Source organism: Acanthopagrus latus, chromosome 10, assembly GCF_904848185.1.
Source record: "Acanthopagrus latus isolate v.2019 chromosome 10, fAcaLat1.1, whole genome shotgun sequence".
NCBI classification, from domain to species: Eukaryota; Metazoa; Chordata; class Actinopteri; order Spariformes; family Sparidae; genus Acanthopagrus; species Acanthopagrus latus.
In genome coordinates, this window is record NC_051048.1 from 3,516,324 (window position 1) to 3,539,724 (window position 23,401).

The window sequence follows — 23,401 nt, forward strand, 5'->3', positions numbered from 1 at the left end:
TTACTCTTTTACAGTCACAAAACCACAGGAGGGAGGAAAGAGACCTTATTTTTGCAGTTTTTATCTGTTCAGCATCATAATAGTTGTCTTCTGGGTTCAGGTGCGTGTGCGGGTCATTGAGGGCCGCCAGCTGCCAGGCATCAACATCAAGCCCGTCGTCAAGGTAACGGTATCCGGGCAGACCAAGAGGACTCGCATCAGGAAGGGCAACAACCCGGTGTTCGACGAGGTGAACAAAACAATGTAGCTGACGAATTATCGCCCTCACTCACACCCTTTAACCTGCTGAAATACCTTTAAAGGGCCAATACAACTCATAAAAGGAAGTATTTCACCTGTTTCTGCATCAAAATGACTTCGTTTCACTTCTTGGTGGTTATATTTGTCAGATTATAACCAATCTAGTCCTTTTTACCTGTTGAAATATTAGCTCAAATGTAGTTATCTGTAATTTATTGCGAGTGTTGAACATGAATCTCCACACCAGGAATGCAGAAATTAAAACAAATACATATTCATACATGTTTGAAATCACAATATTTTCAGGAATAAGTACAAATCAGATTCATCAAGTTATTCTCAGGCAGGTTCTGGAGTAATAAGGAGCGTCTTCTCTCCAGTTATTTAGCGGTGGATTTATGAATATAAATGTCAGCCTCACTCGAGTGTTTTCCTCCCGACAGACGTTCTTCCTGAACTTCTTCGAGACTCCATCGGACCTGTTCGATGAACCCATCTTCATCACCGTGAGTCTGATGCTTTGCCTCCGTTTGTGTTTTATAACACTACAAATCTGTTGCTGTGAGGTTTTTCTTCTTGTTGTCTTCTCTTTAGGTTAAATGTTAACTCTCTCTCTCTCTGTTATCATCAGGTGTGTGACTCTCGCTCACTCAGAACCGACGCTGTGATCGGTGAATTTAAGGTAAACCTCCATCTCAGCACCTGACTGGACCTAGACAGAAAAAAAAGAAAAGTTAAAGCCAGAAACATCTTTAATCTTGTGATGTTTTCTGCAGGTGGATGTGGGCACCGTCTACAATGAGCACAGTGAGTAAATGTCATCGGTATGTTATCATTTATCTTGAGGTTTCTCAGTTTGACTCCGCCCTCCTCTCTTCAGGACACTGCTTCTTGAGGAAATGGCTGCTGCTGTGTGACCCCGACGACCTCTCTGCCGGGGTCAAAGGTTACCTGAAGGTCAGCCTGCTGGTTCTGGCGGCCGGAGACGAGCCACCGGTGAGTCTGATTGGACGAAAGAGGATCCGCAAAACAGCGTTACGATGATGCTGGTTCTTGTGGAGGTCCTCAAAACTTCGGTTAAAAGCTAAACATTGTAATTAATGCTAATATAAGGCAAGCATTGTACACTTATATGGTAATTGATATATTAGCAATGTTAGCACGTTGCTCTGCTAACATTGTTTGCACGCTAACATAAGGTGTTGACCAGTAAAATGCTAAATATTAGCAACTTAAAACGAGTTTTACATGCTACTGCAACACTCTAATGTTAGCATGCTAGCATGTTAGCATTCAAAGTGCTACAGATGAGGCTGGAAAAACTACAGATTACACCTTAATTTGAGGACAAGTACGTGTAATTCCTGAAGTACAGAAGTTTTATTAGCGAAATGACTTCAAAGTAATGTAAAGTAAAAGTATTTATAAGTCTTTATTCTATTCTTCAAGCATTAATATATGTTTGTGTCTGTGTCTGTGTGTCTTCCAGGCCGACAGACGCGACTGTGCGGAGGACAAAGAAGACATCGAGGGGAACCTGCTGAGACCGGCCGGTCTGTCTCTGAGAGGAGCCACGTTCAACCTGAGGATCTTCAGAGCTGAAGACCTGCCACAGAGTCGGTCCTCATCTGTGTTTGTGTGATGCTAGTCTATCTGCTTTGAACGATCTCTAATTCCTCGCTCTCTGTCTGCAGTGGACGACGCCTTCATGGACGGGATGAGGCAGATTCTAGGGTTCGACAGCAACAGGAAGAACCTGGTGGATCCTCTGGTGGAGATCCACTTCGCCGGAAAGACTGTAAGTATCCTCCTTTAATATTTTATCACAAACCGCGACCTTAAATACAGAACCTAATCATTTAATTGGATTTTCTATCTTTTATCAGGTCTGCACTAAAATTCTGGAGAAGAACGCCAATCCACAGTGGAACCAGAGTCTGAGCATGCCCATCAGGGTGAGACACAACAAACAAACCCGGCAAACACACAACATGATAATAAAAACTGATGTTCCAACAGTCTACGCTTTCTTTCTCCCTCGCAGTTTCCCTCCATGTGTGAGAAGATGAGGATCAGAATCCTGGACTGGTGAATCTTTGCTCATATATAACTTTTTTCACATTTTATTTAATCAAACTCACAAAAATATAAAGAATTTGTGTGAAATTTAGAGCATATCTTTAGTTTAGGGTAAGTTTTTCAGACAATTCTTTATTGTTTTTCCTTTAATGGATCCGTCAATATAACAAATTACAACTGTGCAGTATCAATAATACCACAAAATTCAGTATAATCCGAGTTTATAGATCGGAAAAACAAATGAAATAACTCTACACGTGAAACACAGAAAAACAGTGACCCAGAAGAGAAACAAAAATAAAATGACCAAAAATTCATTTGTATCTAATTTTCCATCCATCCATCCATCCATCATCTGTACATATTCTATGTACGCCGCTTAATCCTCTGCAGGGTCGCGGTATCTCATTTTCATTTTTTGAAATACTTTGATTTATGACGTCTTCGTTTGGCTTTAAAAGCGCGTGTCTGGGTTCTCCTCTTACGTCCTCATTCCAGGGACAGAGCCAGTCACAACGACGTCATCGGCACCACCCACCTCTGTATGTCCAAGATCTCGGCCCCCGGTGGAGAGATAGATGGTGAGTAACCAGTTCAAACTGGTCTCAACCGGACTGTGTCCGACCCGTTTGGTTAAGACTGGTTTAGACTGGAATTGGCTGGCTTGGACTGCAGCAGAATGTTTGTACTTTGTCTCATCTCGTCTGGTTTGGTTCAGTAAAATAATTTTGAAAACAGGTGTTTCTCAAACAACCAGTACAGGAAGACATTTTGGAGTTGATTTTGAGTCAATGGGTCAAATTACATGGAAGCTATTTAAAAAAAAAACGGCCAATGTTTTCATTAAAAAAACACTTTTTTTCATATTGGGTAGCTAATGCTAACTAGCCACTGTCTGCAGATATCTACAAACACAACCAGGGAATAAAAGATTCAATTGCTTTTATTATATAAAATGTTTTTTATCATGAAACAGGTGTAGTATCAAAACGCTCAAACCTCAGAGACTGTACACAGTCTGTGGTGAGAAACTGCCTTAAAAGAAGCTGTCGGGACTTCTGTAACATTGTGATGTCATGACTATATGTCACCTGCTCAGGCCTGTGAGAGCTGACCAATCAGAGCACACTAGGCTCTTCTGAGGAGGGGTCTTAAAGAGACAGGAGCTAAAACTGGCCATCGGACAGTATGAGAGAAAATAAAGTGTTTTTCAATGTAAAAGCATGTAAACGCTTTTAAGTAGACATCCAGAATAAAAGTATGAATGATAATCACAATAATGTGGAGCTTTTAAAGTGGTGAGTTGTCGTCTGGGTTCAGCTGCTGGAGCCCTGATCGGTCTGATGTGATCATCAGTTTTCATCAGGGACATGAATTATATATTCTGCACATGGCTTCTAGCATCTTTAGACAAACTTCTAAGTTTGCACACAGCATGAATTCACTTGGAAAATCAAGAATTAGCTCTGCAGTCCTGTGTGAGAACTTGAACCACCAGATGGATCTGTGTCTGTGGACGTTAACAGGCATGGATGTTATTTATTTATTCATTGATTGATTTATTTTTCAGTGACATGCATGAAGACTAACTTTGTAATATTTGTGTGCTGAACACTGACACTGCTTGAGTTTTCAGTCCTCGGAGTGCCTCGAACTGGTCTTGTCCTAGCATCTTTCAAAATAAGTCTTTCCTGCTTCACGCTTCCTACAAAGAACAAACACTTTCCTTCCCTTTGTCACCAAAACACTGTGAACAGTTTAGCTCTGTATGTTGAGTTTGAGCGGTGTGTTTGTGGTCCTGTGCATCTGTTTGGGTTTGAGTGGCGTTTCAAAGACGTCTCTCTCTCTTTTCTGACTCTGAACCATCCTTCCTCTCTACGCATTCAGATGACTTGACTCCGCGGAGCGTCCACTCTGGCAGTACGTCCATCATCCTCTCTTAATTTTCTGTGAAACAGCTTCAGTCAATTCAACTGTTTCGCTTCCTTTTTTGTGACGTATGCTTTCTTCTGTTTCCATCTTAATTCTGATCAAACTCTCTGAATCTGTATCATGTCAAGTGCACCAAATTTTCACCATTTAATCAGCTAATCAATCAATCTTTTTCTTCATTTTTCACCGCTCCACACTCTGTTTGTAATGAGCTCTGTTGTGTCGTTGCAGTCGATGACACTCTGGGTTTCTTGCCGACGTTCGGCCCGTGTTTCGTCAACCTGTACGGCAGCCCCAGGGAGTTCACCGCCTTCAACGATCCTCACGAAGTGCTGAACATTGGAAAAGTAACTCAACACGTTTTTTTACACAAAGAAATAAATATCTTCTTCTGCCGAATTTACAAAAAGGCCTCAATAATAAAGAATTTGTTGTCAAAAGCATTTGACACAGTTTATAACGTTTCTTTTAACTCAACAGCACCCAGAATTGAGAACATTTTTAAGGGAGTCTGGTAACTTTCTCCACAGACATCAAAGACGATGTCTATATCAGTCCCTGTCTACTGTATTTGCAAAAATGTTTCATGTTTGCTCTCAATAAAACGTTTTTTTCTTTTATTAGGTTTATATAAATAGTGAAATCAGTGAGATAGTTTGTTCAACTTCAGACAGAAAGCAGGCAGGCTGGTGCAGTGATGCAACATCAAACTGACACTTTATACAAGGACAGAAACAACTTAATGTATCGCATTTAATGCCGAATTCACAAGAAGGCACCGACAATTTTTGAATTTGCAGTTGCAGTTTAGAAGTTACTCCTGACGCAGTGTCACTCAAAATTGCATGATTTGTTAAGGGGGTCTGGTGTTCACAAATCGATCTCAAATTTGGCCTCAATGCATCTTGGGGGTGTTTTTTTTTTTTGGTGTATCTTATTGATTAATGCAGCAGCTTCCTCCGTCTGTCAGGGGGAGGGCGTGGCATACCGAGGTCGGGTTTTACTGGAGTTAACTACCAAACTGGTGGACAAGCCGGAGCAGAAAATTGAAGACATCCCATCGGACGACCTGCTGGTGGTGGAGGTGAGAGGGAGGAGGATGCACACACAAACACACACACAAACACACACACATAAAATAAAAATATCATCCACCTGTTTCTCTTCCTCAATCTGTTTTCTCCGTCTAACAGAAGTTTCTCCGGAAGAGGAAGTTCTCCCTCTTCGTGGCGTTTTACTCGGCCACGCTCCTGCAGGACGTCGACGACGCCATCCAGTTCGAGGTCAGCATCGGTAACTACGGCAACAAGTTCGACTACACCTGCCTCCCTCTGGCCTCCACCACCCAGTTCAGCCGGGCTGTGTTTGACGGTAGGTGGATGGTAGAGTCTTGATAACAAAGCTATGATTCGGATGATACTGATTGCATCGTTGTCATCTGTGTGTGTGTGTGTGTGTGTGTTCCAGGTTGTCACTACTACTACCTCCCGTGGGGGAATGTGAAGCCGGTGGTGGTTCTGTCGTCAGAGTGGGAGGACATCAACCCGAGGATCGAGGCTCTCAACATGCTGCTGGCTGTCGTAGAGAGACTGGTGGGTGTTGACGCTCGGTTGGTCGTCCTCTTGAATCTTCTTGATACTGATCGTGTGTGTGTGTGTTTGTGTGTGTGTGTTCAGGAGGAGAACCTGCAGCGGGTGCAGCTGGAGGTGAAGGCCGGCAGCGATCTGGAGGAGGTGGAGCTGCGGGTGGTGGAGCTGTTGGACCAGGTCATCGCAGACTGCAGGTAAACACGCGTGTGCTGGAGGCGTCTCATACGATGCTTCAGACTTCTGTTCGCTCACTTCTTTCTTTTGATGCCAGTGAGGAGCTGCCCTCCCTCGACCACTGGCAGTGTGCGACTCCTCTGGACCGCTCGCTGAGGCACATCCGTGTTCTCCACCTGCAGCAGATCGTCTCGGCGGCGCTCGCTCTCAAACACGGGCCGGCGACGGAGCTGTCCACGGTGATGGATCAGGCGGAGGACTGGGCCAGCAGGCTCAGGGCGATGGCTGAGGAGGTTTGTCTGTACCACTGATGATTTACAAGAATCTATATTATATTAAGAGTAGCACAAGACTATAACTTATATTCTTTGTCGCCCAGCCTCAGAACAGCCTCCCAGACATCGTGATCTGGATGCTGCAGGGCGACCGCAGGGTGGCGTACCACCGCATCCCAGCGCACACCGTCATCTTCTCCCAGCAGCACTGTGGGAAACACTGTGGACAGCTGCAGACCGTCTTCCTCAAAGTAAGCACACCACCACCACCATCATCACCTGAAATGATGCTTTTTCCTGACTGCTCGTCCATGTCGTACAGTACCCACAGGGCAGCGGCGGAGAGGCCAAGCTTCCCGGTCAGCTGAGGGTCAAGGTCTGGTTCGGACTGGCCGCCGACGTCAAATACTTCAACGAATACGCCGAGGGGAAACTGTCAGTGTTTGCAGAGACGGTAAGATGGCTGCCACTGGTCTTCAGTAAGCTCCACCCATCTTGGTTACTGTTGCTACGCCTGTCAAGCTCTCACATACGTCATTTACAAAGATAATGGTGACAGGTTTACCATCAATATTCCAAGAAACTTCTGAAACAGAAGGCACTGAATGTTGGCTTCGCTAGCAGATTGTAGCAGCTGTAATTAGCTGATTGTAGCAGCTGTCGCTAGCTGATTATAGTTGCTGTAGCTAGCTGATTGTAGCAGCTGTAGCTAGCTGATTATAGCTGCTGTAGCTAGCTGATTGTAGCAGCTGTAATTAGCTGATTGTAGCAGCTGTCACTAGCTGATTATAGTTGCTGTAGCTAGCTGATTGTAGCAGCTGTAATTAGCTGATTGTAGCAGCTGTCGCTAGCTGATTATAGTTGCTGTAGCTAGCTGATTGTAGCAGCTGTAGCTAGCTGATTGTAGCAGCTGTAGCAAACTGATTATAGTTGTTGTAGCTAGCTGATTGTAGCAGCTGTAGCTAGCTGATTATAGTTGGTGTAGCTAGCTGATTGTAGCAGCTGTAGCTAGCTGATTGTAGCAGCTGTAGCAAACTGATTATAGTTGGTGTAGCTAGCTGATTGTAGCAGCTATAGCATACTGATTGTAGCAGCTGTAGCTAGCTGACTGTAGCAGCTATAGCATACTGATTGTAGCAGCTGTAGCAAACTGATTATAGTTGCTGTAGCTAGCTGATTGTAGCAGCTGTAGCAAACTGATTATAGTTGCTGTAGCTAGCTGATTGTAGCAGCTGTAGCAAACTGATTGTAGCAGCTGTAGCTAGCTGATTGTAGCAGCTGTAGCTAGCTAATTCAGCTAACAGAAGCTCATGCAAGTTGAATATTGTCCTGAAGTTAAATTCAACAATAATTAGATAGATAATTCTATCATCATTCTTGTTACTTCCTGTTTTATTATGTAGAATTCTTCCTCATGTGTCTTGCTGTGACTTTCCACTTCCTGCCTTTGCCTCTTTCCCGCCCCTTTTCTCTGTGTACACCTGAGTTTATAAATGTATAATAAGATTTTACAAGGCTATAAGTGTCATCCAATGACCCAGATCTCTCTCGCTCTCTCGGTAGTATGAGAACCAGACCCGACTCGCCCTGGTGGGCAGTTGGGGAACTACAGGTTTGACTTACCCCAAGTTCAGTGATGTCACAGGCCGAGTGAAGCTGCCCAAAGAGAGCTTCAAACCCTCACCTGGCTGGACCTGGTCCGGAGACTGGTTCATCAGCCCCGAGAAGACGTAAGTTGCTTTTTCAAAAATCTTGAACTACCTATCTTTTGTAGTGAAGCTGCAGATTCAAGTATGTTTTTGTACAATTTTATCCACTAAAATTCATATTTTTCCACGACAAGCCGGCAATTAATCCCTAAAATTTGTATTGTTGAAGCTTTAGATTGAGCTACTAGTTTAAATTCTTGAACCAGTTTTGTTTTGCAAATCCCCACCAATCCATTTTTGACATAATTTGTCTTAGTTTTTGTTTTTGTTTTTCTGTTCGCTAACATCCTCCATGTCTTTAAACTGCATTTTTGGCAATTATGTGGCATTTTGTGCCGCCTTGAACTGATTAAAGGCACATTTGCTCTTTAATGGGTGCAATTTCATCTGCGAAAATTAATACTTTTCCGAGAAATTTAGCTTTTTCATAATGTATTTTTACTCCTGATTATGGGGCCGACTTTTTCTAAATTCCTCAACCAGATTAACTCACAGCATGTTTTAAACATTATTCCATGTATGTGTCTTGTCAGTGAATGAGGCTAATGCAATAACTAATTACTATATTTTATTGTTGCATGTTGTATTCATGTGTTCTGTACGTGTCTGTGATATAAACCCTCAGGCTGCTGTTCGACGTGGACGCCGGTCACATGACCTTCACAGAGGAAGTGTTTGAAAACCAGATGCGGTTGCCTGGCGGACAGTGGATCGGCATGCCGGAGGGTTACACCGACGTGGTACGAGTGTGTGTAAATACTGCATGTGTGTGTGTCTTTCTGCAGCTTTTATGGTTTTCACTCATTTAATGAATGTGTGTGTCTGTCAGAACGGGGAGAAGGCGGTGCCGAAGGACGAGGTGGAGTGTCCTCCTGGTTGGGTTTGGGACGAGGTGGAGTGGAGCGAAGATCTCAACAGGGCCGTGGACGATCAAGGTGAACACAGACACAAAACAAACACACTCCGTGGTGTTAAAAGCTTAAATTAAAAACTAATACTTCTAGTTCTGTGTGTGTTCAGGGTGGGAGTACGGCATCACCATCCCTCCGGACCGTCGCCCAAAGTCATGGGTGACGGCGGAGAAGATGTACCACACCAACCGACGGAGGCGATGGATCCGACTGAGACGCCGAGACAAGCAGAAGATGGACGCTCTCAGGAAGGTAGAAAGAGATTAAACCTGGATCCTCTCTCATGTCCAGCATGAGGGCGACTCCACTGGTTGCAAAAATCAAATCAGATTTTATATAAACTTATGAGAAAATGACCCTCCTTCTCACTTGATTTATTCAGTCAGTGAGCAGTTTCCTGATGAGTTTATGGTCACAATCTGTAGTTTAACTCTTCTTCAACACAACACTTATATATTATTGCCCCATTTAGAGTAAAATAGATGATAAAGTGGGGTTTGGTTTAGGCCGTGGTGACGACAAGTTGCTATTCTGACGTCAGATCCAATCAGAATATCCTCCACGTTCTAATATGTGTTGAAAAACCCTTAAAGTTTGTTTGAAAAAATAAACTTTAAATCACTTTTTATTGAATAATTGGTGGACACTCACGTACAAGTATCTCAGAATTGTACTTTTTGTGCTACTTCATTCTTAACACTTAAATTTAGAAGTCAGTATTGCAGTTTTTACCTCATTACATTTATTCCACAGCATGAATTACTTTGTAAAATCAGATTATTAATAAGAAATGTTTCAATTTGTAAATTATGATGTCTTTTTATGGTATAATATTTTTCAGTTTGGGTACTTCATGTATATTTTGATGCTAATATTTCTGTAGTTTCACTAGAGTAACATTTTAAATACAGGACTTTTACATCGCCTCGTAAAGAGTCGCTGAACTGAGCACAGAGCCAGTAATCTAGATTTAACTGAATCATTTCAACAGGTGAAGTTTCCTCTACCCGCCACAAGATGGAGGTGTAGCTGCACAAATGAGCAGATGTTCACAGTGGTGTGTGTGTGTGTGTGTGTGTGTGTGTGTGTGTGCGTGTGATCGCAGCAGCGTCCCGACGAGACGGAGAGGGAGGGCTGGGAGTACGCCTCGCTGTTCGGCTGGAGGTTCCACCTGAAGCCGAGGAAGACGGACAGCTTCAGGCGGCGCAGGTGGAGGTGTCGCATGGAGCCGCTGGAGAAGACGGGGCCGGCGGCCATCTTTGCCCTGGAGTGTTCCCTGGTGAGAGAGAGAGAAAGCACACAAATACACCATGTGGCCAAAAGTATGTGGACATCTGAGGATTCCACCCAAACGTGACAGTTGAGCATCTCCAAATAAATCCATCAGCGTTTATCTGCATCATTAACGACCTCTGCTTAGATTTGTTCTAACCTGGCTGCAGAGATTTGATCCCAAACTCTGGTGTTAGGATCCGAGTCGGGTTCCAGTTCATCTCACAGGTGTCGGATGCAGTCGAGGTAGGAGGAGTCAGAGCAGACGCGTCGGGGAAACTCTTGTCTTCCTGACGCCTTTGTGCATTGAGACGTCGTCGTGTTGAAACACTTTCGCCACAAAGTCGAAAACAAATCTATAATTATATGCAACAGTGAAACTAAAGAGTTTCAAAACCATAAACCAAACATACCACATACTTCTGGACACACAGAGCCCTTAAATTAAAGCGGCCTTTTTTATTTTTGAAGGCCATGCAGGAGGAGAGTGCGACCTTCCTCTTCTTCACCTCCTCCTCCTCTTCCTCCCACAGAGCAGCATAGAGGACAAGAACGACGACAAGTCGGTCACGACCACGTTCGGAGTCAACAGACCGACCATTTCCTGTTTCTTTGACCGTAAGACACCAAACACACACACTGTCTCCATTATCTTCCTCCATCGCTGCTCCACCTGATGATGATGATGTGTGTGTTTATGTGTGAAGGTGGGACTCGCTACCACCTGCGCTGCTACCTGTACCAGGCCCGAGACCTGCTGGCCATGGACAAAGACAGCTTCTCAGGTACTGCTGCAGCTCGGTCATCATCACGTCCTTTATTTTGAAAAGAATGTAAAAGCAACACAAAGACAAGAACTAGCATCGCAAGACTGATGTTTAAAGCTGCTAATATTTGGACATTTTAGTGTCTTTCAGCTCATCCTTTAGTTTTTATGGGCTCAACCTTTCTGCTGTGGTTCCCTCCCACTGCTCTTATTATATATTTTTTTGTCACAATTACATTTCATGTGTAGAAAGGGATCTACTGTTGCCAAGTAGATTAGAAAACAAGACTCAAAATGGATGCTCATGTGGCACCACATCTACATCTACAAGTCACCATATCGTCTGAAAAGCTGATGATACGCTGGCGTCGCGTTTCCATCTTGTTTCTGCTCCTTTTAAGTGGCCAAAAAAATAAAATATAAAGTCCTGAGCTTTAATAAAAAGCAGTGTTCACAGACAAGAGAACACAATTTCTTAAATCTGCCAATTTCTGAGTGGAGTTTGGTGCAGCCGCGCTGACAGACGGCAGGAGAGACAGAGGGGGAGCGTGAGGTTATAAAAAGAAACGAGTGACACGGAAAGAGAAAGACATAAAAGAAACAGCTTTCTTCTTTTTATTTGAAGGAGGTCATGGAAACTTCGGGCTACCGTGTGTGTTAATCAGAAACCCACCGCAGACTCAGATGTAAAAACAGAGACGAGGCTTTAAAAAACACAGAGGGATGAATAGACAGAGGAGGAGAGCGGTGATAGATGATGGAGGGAGGCCGGTTAAAGAGGGTTAGAGAGAAACAGACACACGGTGTAATGGATGAGTAGAGTTGATGGATGGCGTCAGTCGTGTGTTAATCTGGTGTTAAATGGCGTCTGGGCGGCCATGATTAAAGACTGAGTCAGCGATCAAAGACTGAGCCTCTCTTTGTCCTTCTATATTTATTCTGCCCGTCTCTACGCCTGTCTCTTCATGTCTGTCTTATATTTTCTGTTTTCCTTTCTTTCTTTTGTTCTTTTGTTAGATTTCCAAATGTTCAGTCTGCTAACTTCCTTTTTCCTTCCCTCCTCCCTCTCTTTCTTTCGAAAAGCTTGCTAATATTAAGACTGCTAACGTTAAGTTTGAAGGCGTTAAGCCGAATCAGAATTGTTCTCTTGTTTCATCAGCTGTCCCGGGAAAATATAAATCTCTTGTCCTGTTTTTTGGGGGAAAATGCAAAACATTAATTTGGTTTCCTTCGTTCTGTAGTCTAGAAATGTTCCCGTCAAAAATGTTTAGAGTCTTACGTCGACGAGGAAGCAAATACATGCAAGCCACCAGCGCGATATCTACTAACTATCTGACGAGGCACAAATGTTGTACAGTTTAGTCTTTCTTCACTTCCTTCATCTCCAGCCGACTGTTTCCTGGAAGTCGACAAAATGAAACTCACCTTCGTTACCTTGAGTGAACTTGTGGATTTCTCTGGTTTGAACTTTATTGGAAACACTTGCAACAACAACTCCACAAATGACTAATAAAAACTAATAATTTTTCTGGCATTTCCATGAAGAAATATTTAGATTTTCTATATTTAAATCCTGGTGTTTCTCTTTAGAATTTAATTACGGTGACAATCTAAATCCCCACATTCAGAGAGACGTCTTTTCCCTCCATCCTCTTCTCGTCTCCTTGTCTCTCGGCCTCCGTCTCTCCGTCTCTTCCCAGTCCTCGTTGTGTTTACGTCCCCCTGTGGATCCGTTCAGTCCACTGCTGCTGCTGTCTGCACACACACGGACTTGCGTAACCCCCCTGGGCTGTTTGTATTGCTGTTTATATGAGCTAATGGGCTGCTGGGAGTGGACGGTAATTGAATGGGTCACCATGGGTGGTGTGTGTCTGTACAGTGTGTGTGTGTGTGTGTATGTCCAAGGTTAATTGAGGGCTGGTGGGAAAATGCAACTTAGCTTCTGTTTACTCTAATGCTAACGGCTCCGTAGAGACTCTTTACCCGGCCTGAAATAACAAACTACTCGCTGTTTGTGTGTGTGTGTGTGTGTGTGTGGCTGTACATGTATGTGTGTTTTATGCATGTGTCCACATTGTGCGTTTTGTGTGTGTGTGTGTGTTAACAAGGAGGAGAGTGGTTGTGACCTGGAATAACAAACTTCTCCGAGCGGCGTTCCCAGAGCCCTCGGCCTCGAGCTCGGCATTCCCGAGATGCTGATGTCACTGTGTGGGACGCCGGGATACTTTTGACACACACACTCACACACAAACACACACACACACACACACACACACACATATACGTTTAATTCATATTTGCTGTTTAACTTGCAAGGAAACCTCATTAAACCAGAAGTAGACATGTTTTAGACTTCTTTTCCCTCCTACCGTTTTCATGTGGTGTTACTGTCATTAGCAACATGGCTACTGCTAGCCGCTAGCTAGGCTAAAAGTAGAAGTTAGGCGTAAAAGTTTGACCTAGAAACTGTGATTTCAATAAAGAAAGGTGTGTCAGTGTTTTCGGATGTGTTCAGGAGTCTCCGGATCTCCTGCTATGTGGCTCAAACCTCAGAATAATTGTTTTCAGAGATGTTTTGGTTTGTTTCCTCGCCGCAGATCCCTACGCCATCGTATCCTTCCTCCATCAGTCCCAGAAAACGGTGACGGTGCGAAACACTCTCAACCCGACCTGGGACCAGACGCTCATCTTCTACGAGGTGGAGATTTTCGGCGACCCCGAGGTGACGGAGGCCACTCCGCCCAACGTGGTGGTGGAGCTTTACGACTCGGATACATACGTAAGTGATGAAGCCCGAGCAGATGAACTACACTTTCTTTTTTCTGATTAAAGTTAACGCGTGTTTTAAATGCTCAGGGCGCCGATGAGTTCATGGGCCGCTGCGTCTGCCAGCCCTCCATGGACGCCTCCCCGCGTCTGACCTGGTTCCCGATTCGCCGAGGGGACCAGAACGGAGGCGAGCTGCTCGCCGCCTTCCACCTCATGCGCAGAGAAAAGGTCAGGAATCATCATCATCATCCTCCTCAGCTCGCTCTCTCCAGTGTCTTTTCCGTTATCCGTATCTTTGCGTATGTCTAAAAATCATCCCGTTGTTTTTTGTATCCACAGCCGGCGATTCACCATATTCCAGGTCAAGAGGTCAGTGAATCGTAACGTTTGGTGGATTTATCTCACACTTCCTGCTTTTATTCATCGTCATCCTTTAAAATCGAACGTGTCTGTTCCCGTCTCACCTGCAGGGAGACATCATGACGTCCACCAGCGTTCTAGACGAGGTAACACAGACGGAAACTATATTACACGTATTATTATTGAAATCAAGATGAAGATAACGAGACTTTTCTCGTCTTTTATTATTTATGATTGTTTTATTCCCTCCTGATGTTTTTACTTTCCCACAGCTCTGATCTCTTTTTTTAGTTTCACTGCTTTTTATTCTCACCTTCGTCTCTTTTTTTCTTCGATGTCGCTTCCTCAGTTGATGTTTCCAGGATTCCTCTCTGAAAACCTGCAGCAATGGGTACAACGTGACACACAGACATAAACAGAAAGGAGGCATAAAAAAACCATCATGTCTCATGTCTGCATGTTGATTTACAGCACGCACACATACGTAACGTCATCATACATGCATGTTACAGACTGGTGTTCGTATAAACTACGACTCATCTGCCCGTACTTTAATCTGAAGTTCATTCTGTTTTCTGTTTTCTGTTGTGGAGTTTGTGTTGAAGGCCACAGAGGACATTTTTAAAGATGGTATTTACGTCCTTATGATTCTGACTCGGCACAGTTTCTCTCATGAGATCACGAAACGGTACGACAACATTTTACGGCCACAGTTACGAGCTGAGGGAGAGGAAATAATCAGCGAAAACAACGTAGAAAAAAAACGTCTGATTTTAGTCACAAATTTATCAGAAGAAGAAGGAATGGACCAATCACTGTATGTTTCTCTTGGAAATTTACAACCTTAATCTTTGAAATTCTGCGTTTTTTTCTTGGAATAAAACCCTCCTGCAGCTCTGTGACGTATACATATAAAAATATGTATATATTTACCTGCAATGGCCATAAAACACTGACGTAAAAATACATCCAAAGCTCTTTGTCATCGTTAAATGATCTCAACATACAGTACCATTTATTTAATACATTTTCTTTAACGTAACAAGCCGATAAAGTCGTCAAAACTGTTTTTTTTAAGTAGTAAGTATTACGTAAAGTTTATTCAATCCCATCAATTATTTGTGTAGAAAACGATTTATCAGGAGAAAAGTAACTGTGTCATCATCTGCGTCTCGATCTTAAAAATAATTCATTCTTTAGACTGATGATGCCGTAAATCGACTATCTTCCACCACCTTTAATTTAATGAATATTTTGCTTTGCTTTGAAGAAAAAAATCTGAACGTGACAAAGACAAATGTCCTCTTCAGCCTTTTTTTAATTCTGTTTCCGGTAACAGACTTGTTTTGTCATCTGTCTTTACATGAACGTTACATTTGTGTTCAACAGCTCGTCTGACGTGTTAACACTGAAAGTCATTTCACAGTCATTCATGTAACTAAGACATCCAGTGAACTGTCTGTTCTGTCTCGTCTCCTGTTCCATGACTCACCGCCGTCCTACGTTTTCTCTCGGCAGCCGGAGGAGTCGGACCTTCCGCACCCGCCGCCTCAGAGGGAGGCCAACGTCTTCGTGGTTCCTCAGGGAATCAAACCTGTTCTGCAGAGAACCGCCATCGAGGTATCAATGCACCACTTCCCCCCCCGAGTAGAGCTTCTCAATTTAAAGAAAGACTCTTCAAATCCAATAATTTAAAAGTGGCTATTAAACATTTGTAGCTTCTTTTTTTCTGGAGGTAGAAAAACACCCATAAGATTAATTTGAGCTGCAACATTTAATCAGTTAATCAACTCGTAGTTTGCACCATTTACAGCCCAAACAACTGCCTGATTAATCAAGAACATAATCAACAGATAAATCGACAATGACGGTAATAATTCGCTGCAGCTTGACAGTAAAGAAACTTTTCTTTCCTGTCCGATCTCTCAGATCATAGCGTGGGGCGTCCGTAACCTGAAAAGCTTCCAGCTGGCGAGCGTTACCTCCCCGAGCCTGCAGGTGGAGTGCGGCGGCAGCGTGATCCAGAGCTGCGTCATCCGCAGCGTGAAGAAGAATCCCAACTTCGACGTCAACAAGCTCATCCTTGATGTGGTGAGCCCGCCGCGCTGCACACGCCGCCAGACGCTCACATCAGATGTAATCAGCGGGAGGCTCGTGGCTGACGAGCCTTCTGCTGTGATGTGGGGTTTCTGTTTTCTGCACCGGTCGTTTATCTTCATCAGCCAAAAGCCCTAATAATGGACCGAACTGTTTCCTGCTCTTCTTCCAACAACAGCAGAAATCTCTCGCGTTACTTTAAAAAGCAGAAGTCGCTGATGGATGAGGAACGTCGGCTGTCGTAGAAGTCGACTTCCAGCTTGGTTGAAGAGCCGATTGCAGGGTGGAGGGCTTCTCCCATGGCTACCGGCGTACACATTACTAATGCAGGGTGGACGTGACTGCAGAATGAGCTCATTAGGTTTCACTGAATCTTAAAGGAACAGTCCAGCCAACAAATGACCAAGTCATCCTCACGTAGACAGAAAGTCAGGTGACGTTACGTAGCCTCAGAGCTGCAGCATTCTCTGAAAACAACCGACGTAGCTGGAGACTTGTTAAAATGTAAAAAAAAAAAAAAAAAAAAAACAACCATAAGAAAATAAAATGGCTCCACACAGCTCATCTGGTCAGAGATCTGGGAACTTCGGAAATCTCATTGGCTGGTCAAATGAGGTAACTATCGATAGGTCAGAGGTTGGGCGGCCATCTTACGTAACTTCTTAGGTTGCAGCTTATTTGTGTCTTGGAGTTTTTGACCGATAGCAACGCCCAGACCCTTCATCCTTGAGTTACCAATAATGTGCACAGAAAATCAGAAACTCGTCTCTAAGGGTTTTATCGTCCTAAAATAAAAAGAAAATTACACCAAGACAGTGAATTTACCAGTGTTAAGTAACAGAACATGTGCATTCAGTGGTCGAAATGTCCTTAATCTCGTTTTATACGCTTCTATTCTTAAAGTTTCAGCTGTATGTAGCTCACAAAAACACATAAATCCAAAGATGACTCCAAAGCTGATTGTTTGATGCGTGGATTTAAGTTTTCTTACGGTCGCTAAACAGCTTTTTCGTGCCCTAAACTCGACCTGATTGTCATAACAAAGAGAGTTTCTACAATCGCGTCATTCATTTTAATCAACACCAAAACCACATTATTGGACGCACCACCGAGCCCCAGCCGTCATTATTTACCCCTCAGATGTAAGTAGCTCTGTGCCATCACATTCCACCAAAGTGTTTTTCTTATGAAAACCTAAACTGAAATATGGAAATATTACGCACGTTTTCCCCAGAAACGAGCTCAGAGGGTTTTAATGTTAACAATATTAAGGCCTGAAGTTGATCACCTCACTGTTTTATTATGACAGCTTTAACTGGAGGATGGAAACAGTCACATATTTTGCTTTGGGCTGCGGCGGTTTTAATGTTAACAAGATTAAGGTCCTGTGTTTGACCACCACAAGAGTGTGACAGCCTCCACCGGACTGTGGAAATATGCACATTTCTTTCCCTTAAATTCAGCCCCTGAACCGAGTCCAAGCTGTTAATGTTAACAATATTAAGGTCTTAAGTTGACTGCCTAAGTGTTCTCGTATGGCACGAGGGGCAGAAGAAAATGTCATGCGCATAGTTTCCCTTCAATGCAGCGCTTTGAAGAGCCTAACCACCTAATGTTCGCCCTCTCAGTTTATTGTGTGAGTTTAGCATCATCAGCTCCACTTAAGCCCTTTTCTGAGAGCCAGAGAGGTCAGATGGATTACAGTTACCAATCCTGCTTTTTTTCCCCTCTTCAGCCAGTCTGGCTAAATGAGACTATTATAGGGATGTTCGTGCCCGTAAATGTTGCTGCGAGAGTTGAACATTGAGGCTGGTTGTCTGAGTCGAGCAGCGAACACGTGGTCCGTTTGTGTTCCGATGATTTATTCATTATTTTTTTTTTAAGAAAGCAGCTACACTTTCTGAGAAAAGTGAAATGTAAGATGTTTAACTTACACAGACTGAACATTGTGCAGCAAACAGACCTTAGCCCAGAAGCTGTCTTAGCTTATTAGCAACAGGCAGACTGTTGTGAGACATCTCCTGACTCACCTCGGTTAGTATCGGCAGGTCAGACCGACACAGCTCAGATCTGCAGGTCCACAAATAGTCATTTCAGAAGATAAAGAGTTTAATTCTGGAGTTTCCTCCTTCCTGTCATGTTTATAACAACATGTAGTTTAGCACTGGTTGTTTAAACTTTACTGCAAAACCCCTTGAACTTGAATAAACACGTACTTCACTCATTCCTGGGGAAAATCTGATGTATGTATAACATGTTTATCATAACCTATATATCTATATTTGAGGAAACTGCACCAAGTCATTGCTAGGATTTACGACCGGTGTGGTTGTCATTTCCATCCTGCGCCCATGAAGTGAAACCACCAAATGTACTTGGGTGTGTTGGTTATAAAATGAGGTGTCGTCAGCGTAGACGAACATACAAATAAAAAGGCAGTAAGATGCACTGAGGTGGCCGTAGCTCGAGCGGGTTGTTTAGTATTCGGAAGCTTGTTGGTTCCAACCCGACTCCTCATAGCTGCAAGTTGAAGTGTCCTTGAGCAAGATACCGAACCCCAAATTGCTCCTGATGAGCAGTTGGCACCTTGAATGACAGCCTCCGCCATCAGCGTATGAGTGTGTGTGTGTGAATTGGTGAATCCGACAAGTGTTGTAAAGCCGAAAAGACTCGAAAAGCGCTATATAAATCATGATAAGAGAGGCTGCTCCAAGTAATTTAAAACATTTCCATGTCACCACAGAAGATACTGTGGTGCATTCAATCTGTAAATCTAAAAAGCTGTAGTTATAAACTTGACAGGAAGGAGAAATGTACATCTTCTGAAATAATTCATCTTAGATTAGATCTCAGGGCTCCTAACAGTCCTCCCGCTACTTTTTGTTTTCATGGTGAAGCAGTTTTATTCTTTCAAAGGGAGGTCACATAAAAAGTGGATGGTGCAGAAAAGCTAATAGGCTAAGCTAGCTTCCTACAGAGACTCTCAACTCTCGGCTCAAACTACTGAAGTGAAACAAATTAAAAAAGTAGTTTCTGACAGTTGTGTGTGAGATCAGAATGAGAATAATTCAAGTTGTCAGATGCAGCAGCAGTTGTTTGGACGTTTGATGACAGTCAGTGGTTTCACGGTAAGTCCTTGCCTAAATGCCGCAGGCTGGAAAAGAACAGAGCGATCCATAATGTCACTGCAGCCGCTCACAGTGTCACTTCGCATGTAAGCTTTTATTTTGAAGGCTAAACTGAGATGTTAATTCAAACTGCTGTTTGTGTCCCGATTTCTGTCACAAACATCAAAACCTCAACTGGGTTCGCTCATTCCTTCCTTTACGTTGGAAGGGAGGGGGTTGAGTGGAGGTGTCACGATGCCCTGATTGGACGGTCACCAAGCCGTGACCAATCAACTTCAGACAGTCAGAAGTCACAGCCAATCAATATCAGGCAGGCAGGTGGCATAACCAATTAGAGTCAGCCCGAAGCAGCTGTGGGTCAGAGGATATGGCATTTTTTTTTTTTTTTTTACTCCATTTTCTCTTTTTAAATTCCTCTTTTCTCCGCAGAGACTTCCAACAGAGGAGCTCTACATGCCGCCGATCGTCATCAAAGTGATCGACAATCGGCAGTTTGGGCGGAAACCGGTGGTCGGTCAGTGCACCATCCGCTCTCTGGAGGAGTATCGGTGCATCCCGGAGGAAGAACGACCGGTGGAGGAGGAGCAGGACGACTGGAGACGTAAGATGTCGATGGGATATAAAAACACGTGCAGCAAAAACACAGATTGCTAACGAACATAATAAACATCTGTCTGCTGTGTGTTTGTTTGTGCAGGAGACACGCAGAGATTAAGTTGCGGGGAGGTTTTTATTGACATCGATGACGAGCAGCCGCTGATGCCCGACCAGGTAAAACTTCCCGATCAGTGATTTGGTGAAAGGTGAACAAAGCCAAATGTTTCCTCCTCAAGATGCATCTTTAAAATGACTCACAAATATGGTTTTGTGTCTTAACAACGCTGAACACATCCTGAAACATCTAGGCAGCGTTTTTGGACAACAGATGAGAAGATGTATCGCAAAACAGAGATCAAATTTTTCAGAGTTCGTAGTAAAAGTGAGGCTGATTTTAATAATAGTAAATAGTATGTTTGATGCTGTTTGTTTCTTTTTCATTGTTACGTACAAATTTTCGGACTGTTTGATGAGCACTCTCGACTTCAGAGCTGCTACTAGGAACTTTCAACGGCTTCTGAAGATCGGCTAATACTGGATAAATGAGCAAAAAAAGGAAAAAAAGGAGCAAAAAATTCTGATATCCACATAACGACGTCGGGTAAAGTACTAAATAAATTCACAGAAAGATGCTGTTTCCATCAGAGAACCTGCAGCTGAACTTTTGTTCCCAGTTCGCTCGTCATGTCAGCTGAACCGACTGTCAGCGGTTTAATACCCGATGATCCAGTGATTTTCCAAATGCATGTGTGAGGAGTGTGTGTGTGTGTGTGTGTGTGTGTGTGTGTGTGTGACATTTCTGTTGATGTGTGTGCATCATTGTGTGAGTGTGTGGTTGTCTTCTCTTTTCGGATGTGAGGTGAAATTTAAAGGGCAAGTATGAAACACTCATCTTTCCACAGCGAACATCTGTGTGTGTGTGTGTGTGTGTGTGTGTTCAGTGGTACCGGCAGCGTAAATAAACACACTCCGACATGATGACATGGCAACCATCTCTGCGGTCGGTGGTTACCGTGGTGACCACGAGGTCCGTACTCGTTACCAGTCGTCAGTGTTTTTCCCTCCTATCTTTTTATCTCTCTCTTTTTCTCTCGTTCTCTCTGGTGATGGAGGAACGTGGAAGCTATTTTCCAGTCGACCTAATCCTCGATCAAATATCTCTCGTTTCAAACACACCGTTTGCAGTTTATCACACGCACAAACACACAAATAAAGTATATAAGGATGCAGATAACAGATAAAAAACAGAATCTTACCAATGGTCTTCGGCGCTGATGAGGTCCGTATTAAACAGCGTTTGCACGTCTTTACATTTGACAGGCCTGGTGCTGTTGTAAGTTAGGACGATACGATATAACCAATAATATCTGCACTTTTGAACTTGTTGTCTTCGTGTGTAGGAGCAGCTACACAACCATCCTGGGACACTTTAAAGCTCTGCAAGTATTTTATGTCGCTCGTTCAAATTAACTCCGCGGCTCCATAATCAAACCTGCTTTCCAAATATTTTAAACGAGGATATCCGACATCCACGGGAGCTCAGAGCAATTACTGTAGACGGAGAAAAGCCTGTAAACAAAGTATGTAAACACACGGACACACACACACACACACACACACACACACACACACACACACACACACACTGCTGTGGTCTATTAAATGGTTTCCTTCGTGTATATTAGTGAATAGACGATTGTATAGAATCAGGAGACAACATAATTCGGCCTCATTGGTTTGGCAGACCGCATGAGGCTGTCATACACACTGTTGAGGGGGCAAACATAAATAACGCACACACACACACACACACACACACACACACACACACACACACACACACAGACCACAGCCGTCCTTGTGTAATCAGGTTTTTTTCTTTCCAACAAGGACTGAAGGCAGCTGGACGGGCTCAGGAATGCACTGTCATCAGAACCACGGTCCCCGAAGTCCATTAAAGAAAACATAAAAAATAAACCCTAGCTAGTTATTGTGTTTATGATGTTGTTGTTGCGTTTACTAAAAATAGTCCAGAGGGGTTCAGGGAGAGCGACGTGACTGGTAGAAAGTGGAGTGAAGAGATGGAGGACTTAGAGTCCAAGTTCTCGTCTCTTTTCTTAAATATTTCACCTCCTGAAGTCATTTTTTTATAGAAATAAAATTAAAATGACATCAAGATGTCCCTGCTTGAGAGCGCCAGGGGCAAAAACTCGATGCATCGATCATCCAGAGGCTCAGGAGAGACTCAATAATTGGCTGTTGTAGGCTCTAGGGCGGGCATAGGAGCTCCATGTATTTTGGAAAAAGAGCAGACAGTCAGTCGGTGAGATTTGCAGGTTGTTTCTCTTCTTCCTCCCGCTTGTTGATTGTAGTTCTGATCTGTGACGATGTAAAACAAGCGGCTGCCTCCTCAGAAGTCGGTGCGGACCGTGCGGTAGATGTTGGAAAAGCCTCTGCAGGACGTGAAGTTAACGAGCTCCAACATGGAAAAACCCACCAAAGAGAACTGAAGTAACGTTCAGAGACAGGGGATTTGAGGAGGAGATCTGACTTTCGAGCTCGTGATTCCTGTCGACGTCCGGACAAACGTTCAGGACTTCTGTTCGGCTTCTTCTCCTCATCACTTTTTCCTCTCCTGACATCTGATGTCACCCTCCCTTTTTCTTTCTTCTTCATGTTTTACTTGCCCTTTCTTCATGTCATCCTCCCTCACTCTGCACTTCCTTTCTCCTCCCTGACACTTCTCTTCATCTCCTCCCTTCTCCTCGTTCTTTCCCCTCATTCCTCACCCTCCTTTCTGCTCCTCGCTTTCATCTGTCTTTCATCACCTTGTTTTCCTTCCTTGTAACATCTCCTCTCACTTCCTCTCCTCTCGTGTTTCCTTTCCTTGTCCTCCTCTTTGTTCTTCTTCTTCCTCTTATCTTCCTCTTCTTATTCCTTGTTTCCTCACTTGCATCCTCCTCTCCTCTTCCTCCTCATTTCCATTTCCCTCTACAGTCCTCTTCTTCTACTTCTTCTCTTTCCTTCGTCTTCGTCGTCTTCTTCTTCTTCTTCTTCTCCTCTCACTCAGCTCTCTTCCTCTCTTCCTTCTCTTTGTCTCAGTTAATTTCTCTCTACAGTCTTCTTCTTCTCCTTCCTTCCTTCCTTCCTTCCTTCCGTCAGTCTTCTTCTTCCTCTCCTCTCTCTCTCTCTTCCTCCTCCTCTCCTTTGTCTCAGTTAATTTTCCTCCTGGTGATCACTGAAGGGGAAAATCTGACCCTCGATGATATCTAACACAGACCCTGTGGTTTGTGTGTGTGTGTGTGTGTGTGTGTGTGTGTGTGTGTGTGTTACAGTGTGTGTGTGTTACAGTGTGTATAAACAAACACAGGCAGTCTGTTCCTCGTTAGTCGTCTTCTGTCTCATTATCCTCACAGGACCGCTCTGCTGCTCTCCTCCATCTTTCTTCATCTCCTTACCTTCCCTTCCTACTTCTGGACTCCTCCATCTTTTTTTTTTTTTTT

At 43.7% G+C, this 23,401-nt stretch overlaps 1 protein-coding gene and 1 long non-coding RNA gene across 12 annotated transcripts in view; one reads left to right on the forward strand and one right to left on the reverse strand.

The window, feature by feature from the left end:
• dysf (dysferlin, limb girdle muscular dystrophy 2B (autosomal recessive)) overlaps positions 1–23,401 on the forward strand; it is a 71,853-nt gene that overhangs the window by 14,136 nt on the left and 34,316 nt on the right. For 5 of the 11 annotated variants that reach the window (XM_037111748.1, XM_037111750.1, XM_037111753.1 and 2 more), the window contains exons 7-41: positions 101–229; positions 684–746; positions 872–922; positions 1,017–1,047; positions 1,121–1,236; positions 1,730–1,856; positions 1,935–2,038; positions 2,127–2,195; positions 2,285–2,328; positions 2,818–2,900; positions 4,207–4,239; positions 4,483–4,598; positions 5,222–5,335; positions 5,445–5,622; positions 5,719–5,843; positions 5,928–6,034; positions 6,112–6,307; positions 6,394–6,540; positions 6,612–6,743; positions 7,853–8,019; positions 8,624–8,738; positions 8,828–8,933; positions 9,019–9,161; positions 10,015–10,188; positions 10,715–10,799; positions 10,889–10,966; positions 13,545–13,726; positions 13,804–13,944; positions 14,056–14,085; positions 14,187–14,222; positions 14,426–14,467; positions 15,595–15,696; positions 16,006–16,167; positions 19,731–19,902; positions 19,999–20,072. In XM_037111748.1, coding sequence (XP_036967643.1) covers positions 101–229; positions 684–746; positions 872–922; positions 1,017–1,047; positions 1,121–1,236; positions 1,730–1,856; positions 1,935–2,038; positions 2,127–2,195; positions 2,285–2,328; positions 2,818–2,900; positions 4,207–4,239; positions 4,483–4,598; positions 5,222–5,335; positions 5,445–5,622; positions 5,719–5,843; positions 5,928–6,034; positions 6,112–6,307; positions 6,394–6,540; positions 6,612–6,743; positions 7,853–8,019; positions 8,624–8,738; positions 8,828–8,933; positions 9,019–9,161; positions 10,015–10,188; positions 10,715–10,799; positions 10,889–10,966; positions 13,545–13,726; positions 13,804–13,944; positions 14,056–14,085; positions 14,187–14,222; positions 14,426–14,467; positions 15,595–15,696; positions 16,006–16,167; positions 19,731–19,902; positions 19,999–20,072 — 3,774 coding nt within the window. The remainder of the gene's footprint in view (positions 1–100; positions 230–683; positions 747–871; positions 923–1,016; positions 1,048–1,120; positions 1,237–1,729; positions 1,857–1,934; positions 2,039–2,126; positions 2,196–2,284; positions 2,329–2,817; positions 2,901–4,206; positions 4,240–4,482; positions 4,599–5,221; positions 5,336–5,444; positions 5,623–5,718; positions 5,844–5,927; positions 6,035–6,111; positions 6,308–6,393; positions 6,541–6,611; positions 6,744–7,852; positions 8,020–8,623; positions 8,739–8,827; positions 8,934–9,018; positions 9,162–10,014; positions 10,189–10,714; positions 10,800–10,888; positions 10,967–13,544; positions 13,727–13,803; positions 13,945–14,055; positions 14,086–14,186; positions 14,223–14,425; positions 14,468–15,594; positions 15,697–16,005; positions 16,168–19,730; positions 19,903–19,998; positions 20,073–23,401) is intronic. The other 6 variants (XM_037111752.1, XM_037111757.1, XM_037111759.1 and 3 more) reach the window with 2 other exon arrangements.
• LOC119027049 lies at positions 14,078–15,704 on the reverse strand. Its single transcript, XR_005077288.1, has 3 exons — positions 15,569–15,704; positions 14,390–14,455; positions 14,078–14,213 (listed from the first exon to the last, which is right to left on the reverse strand). It is a non-coding gene; the product is annotated as an uncharacterized LOC119027049 (long non-coding RNA).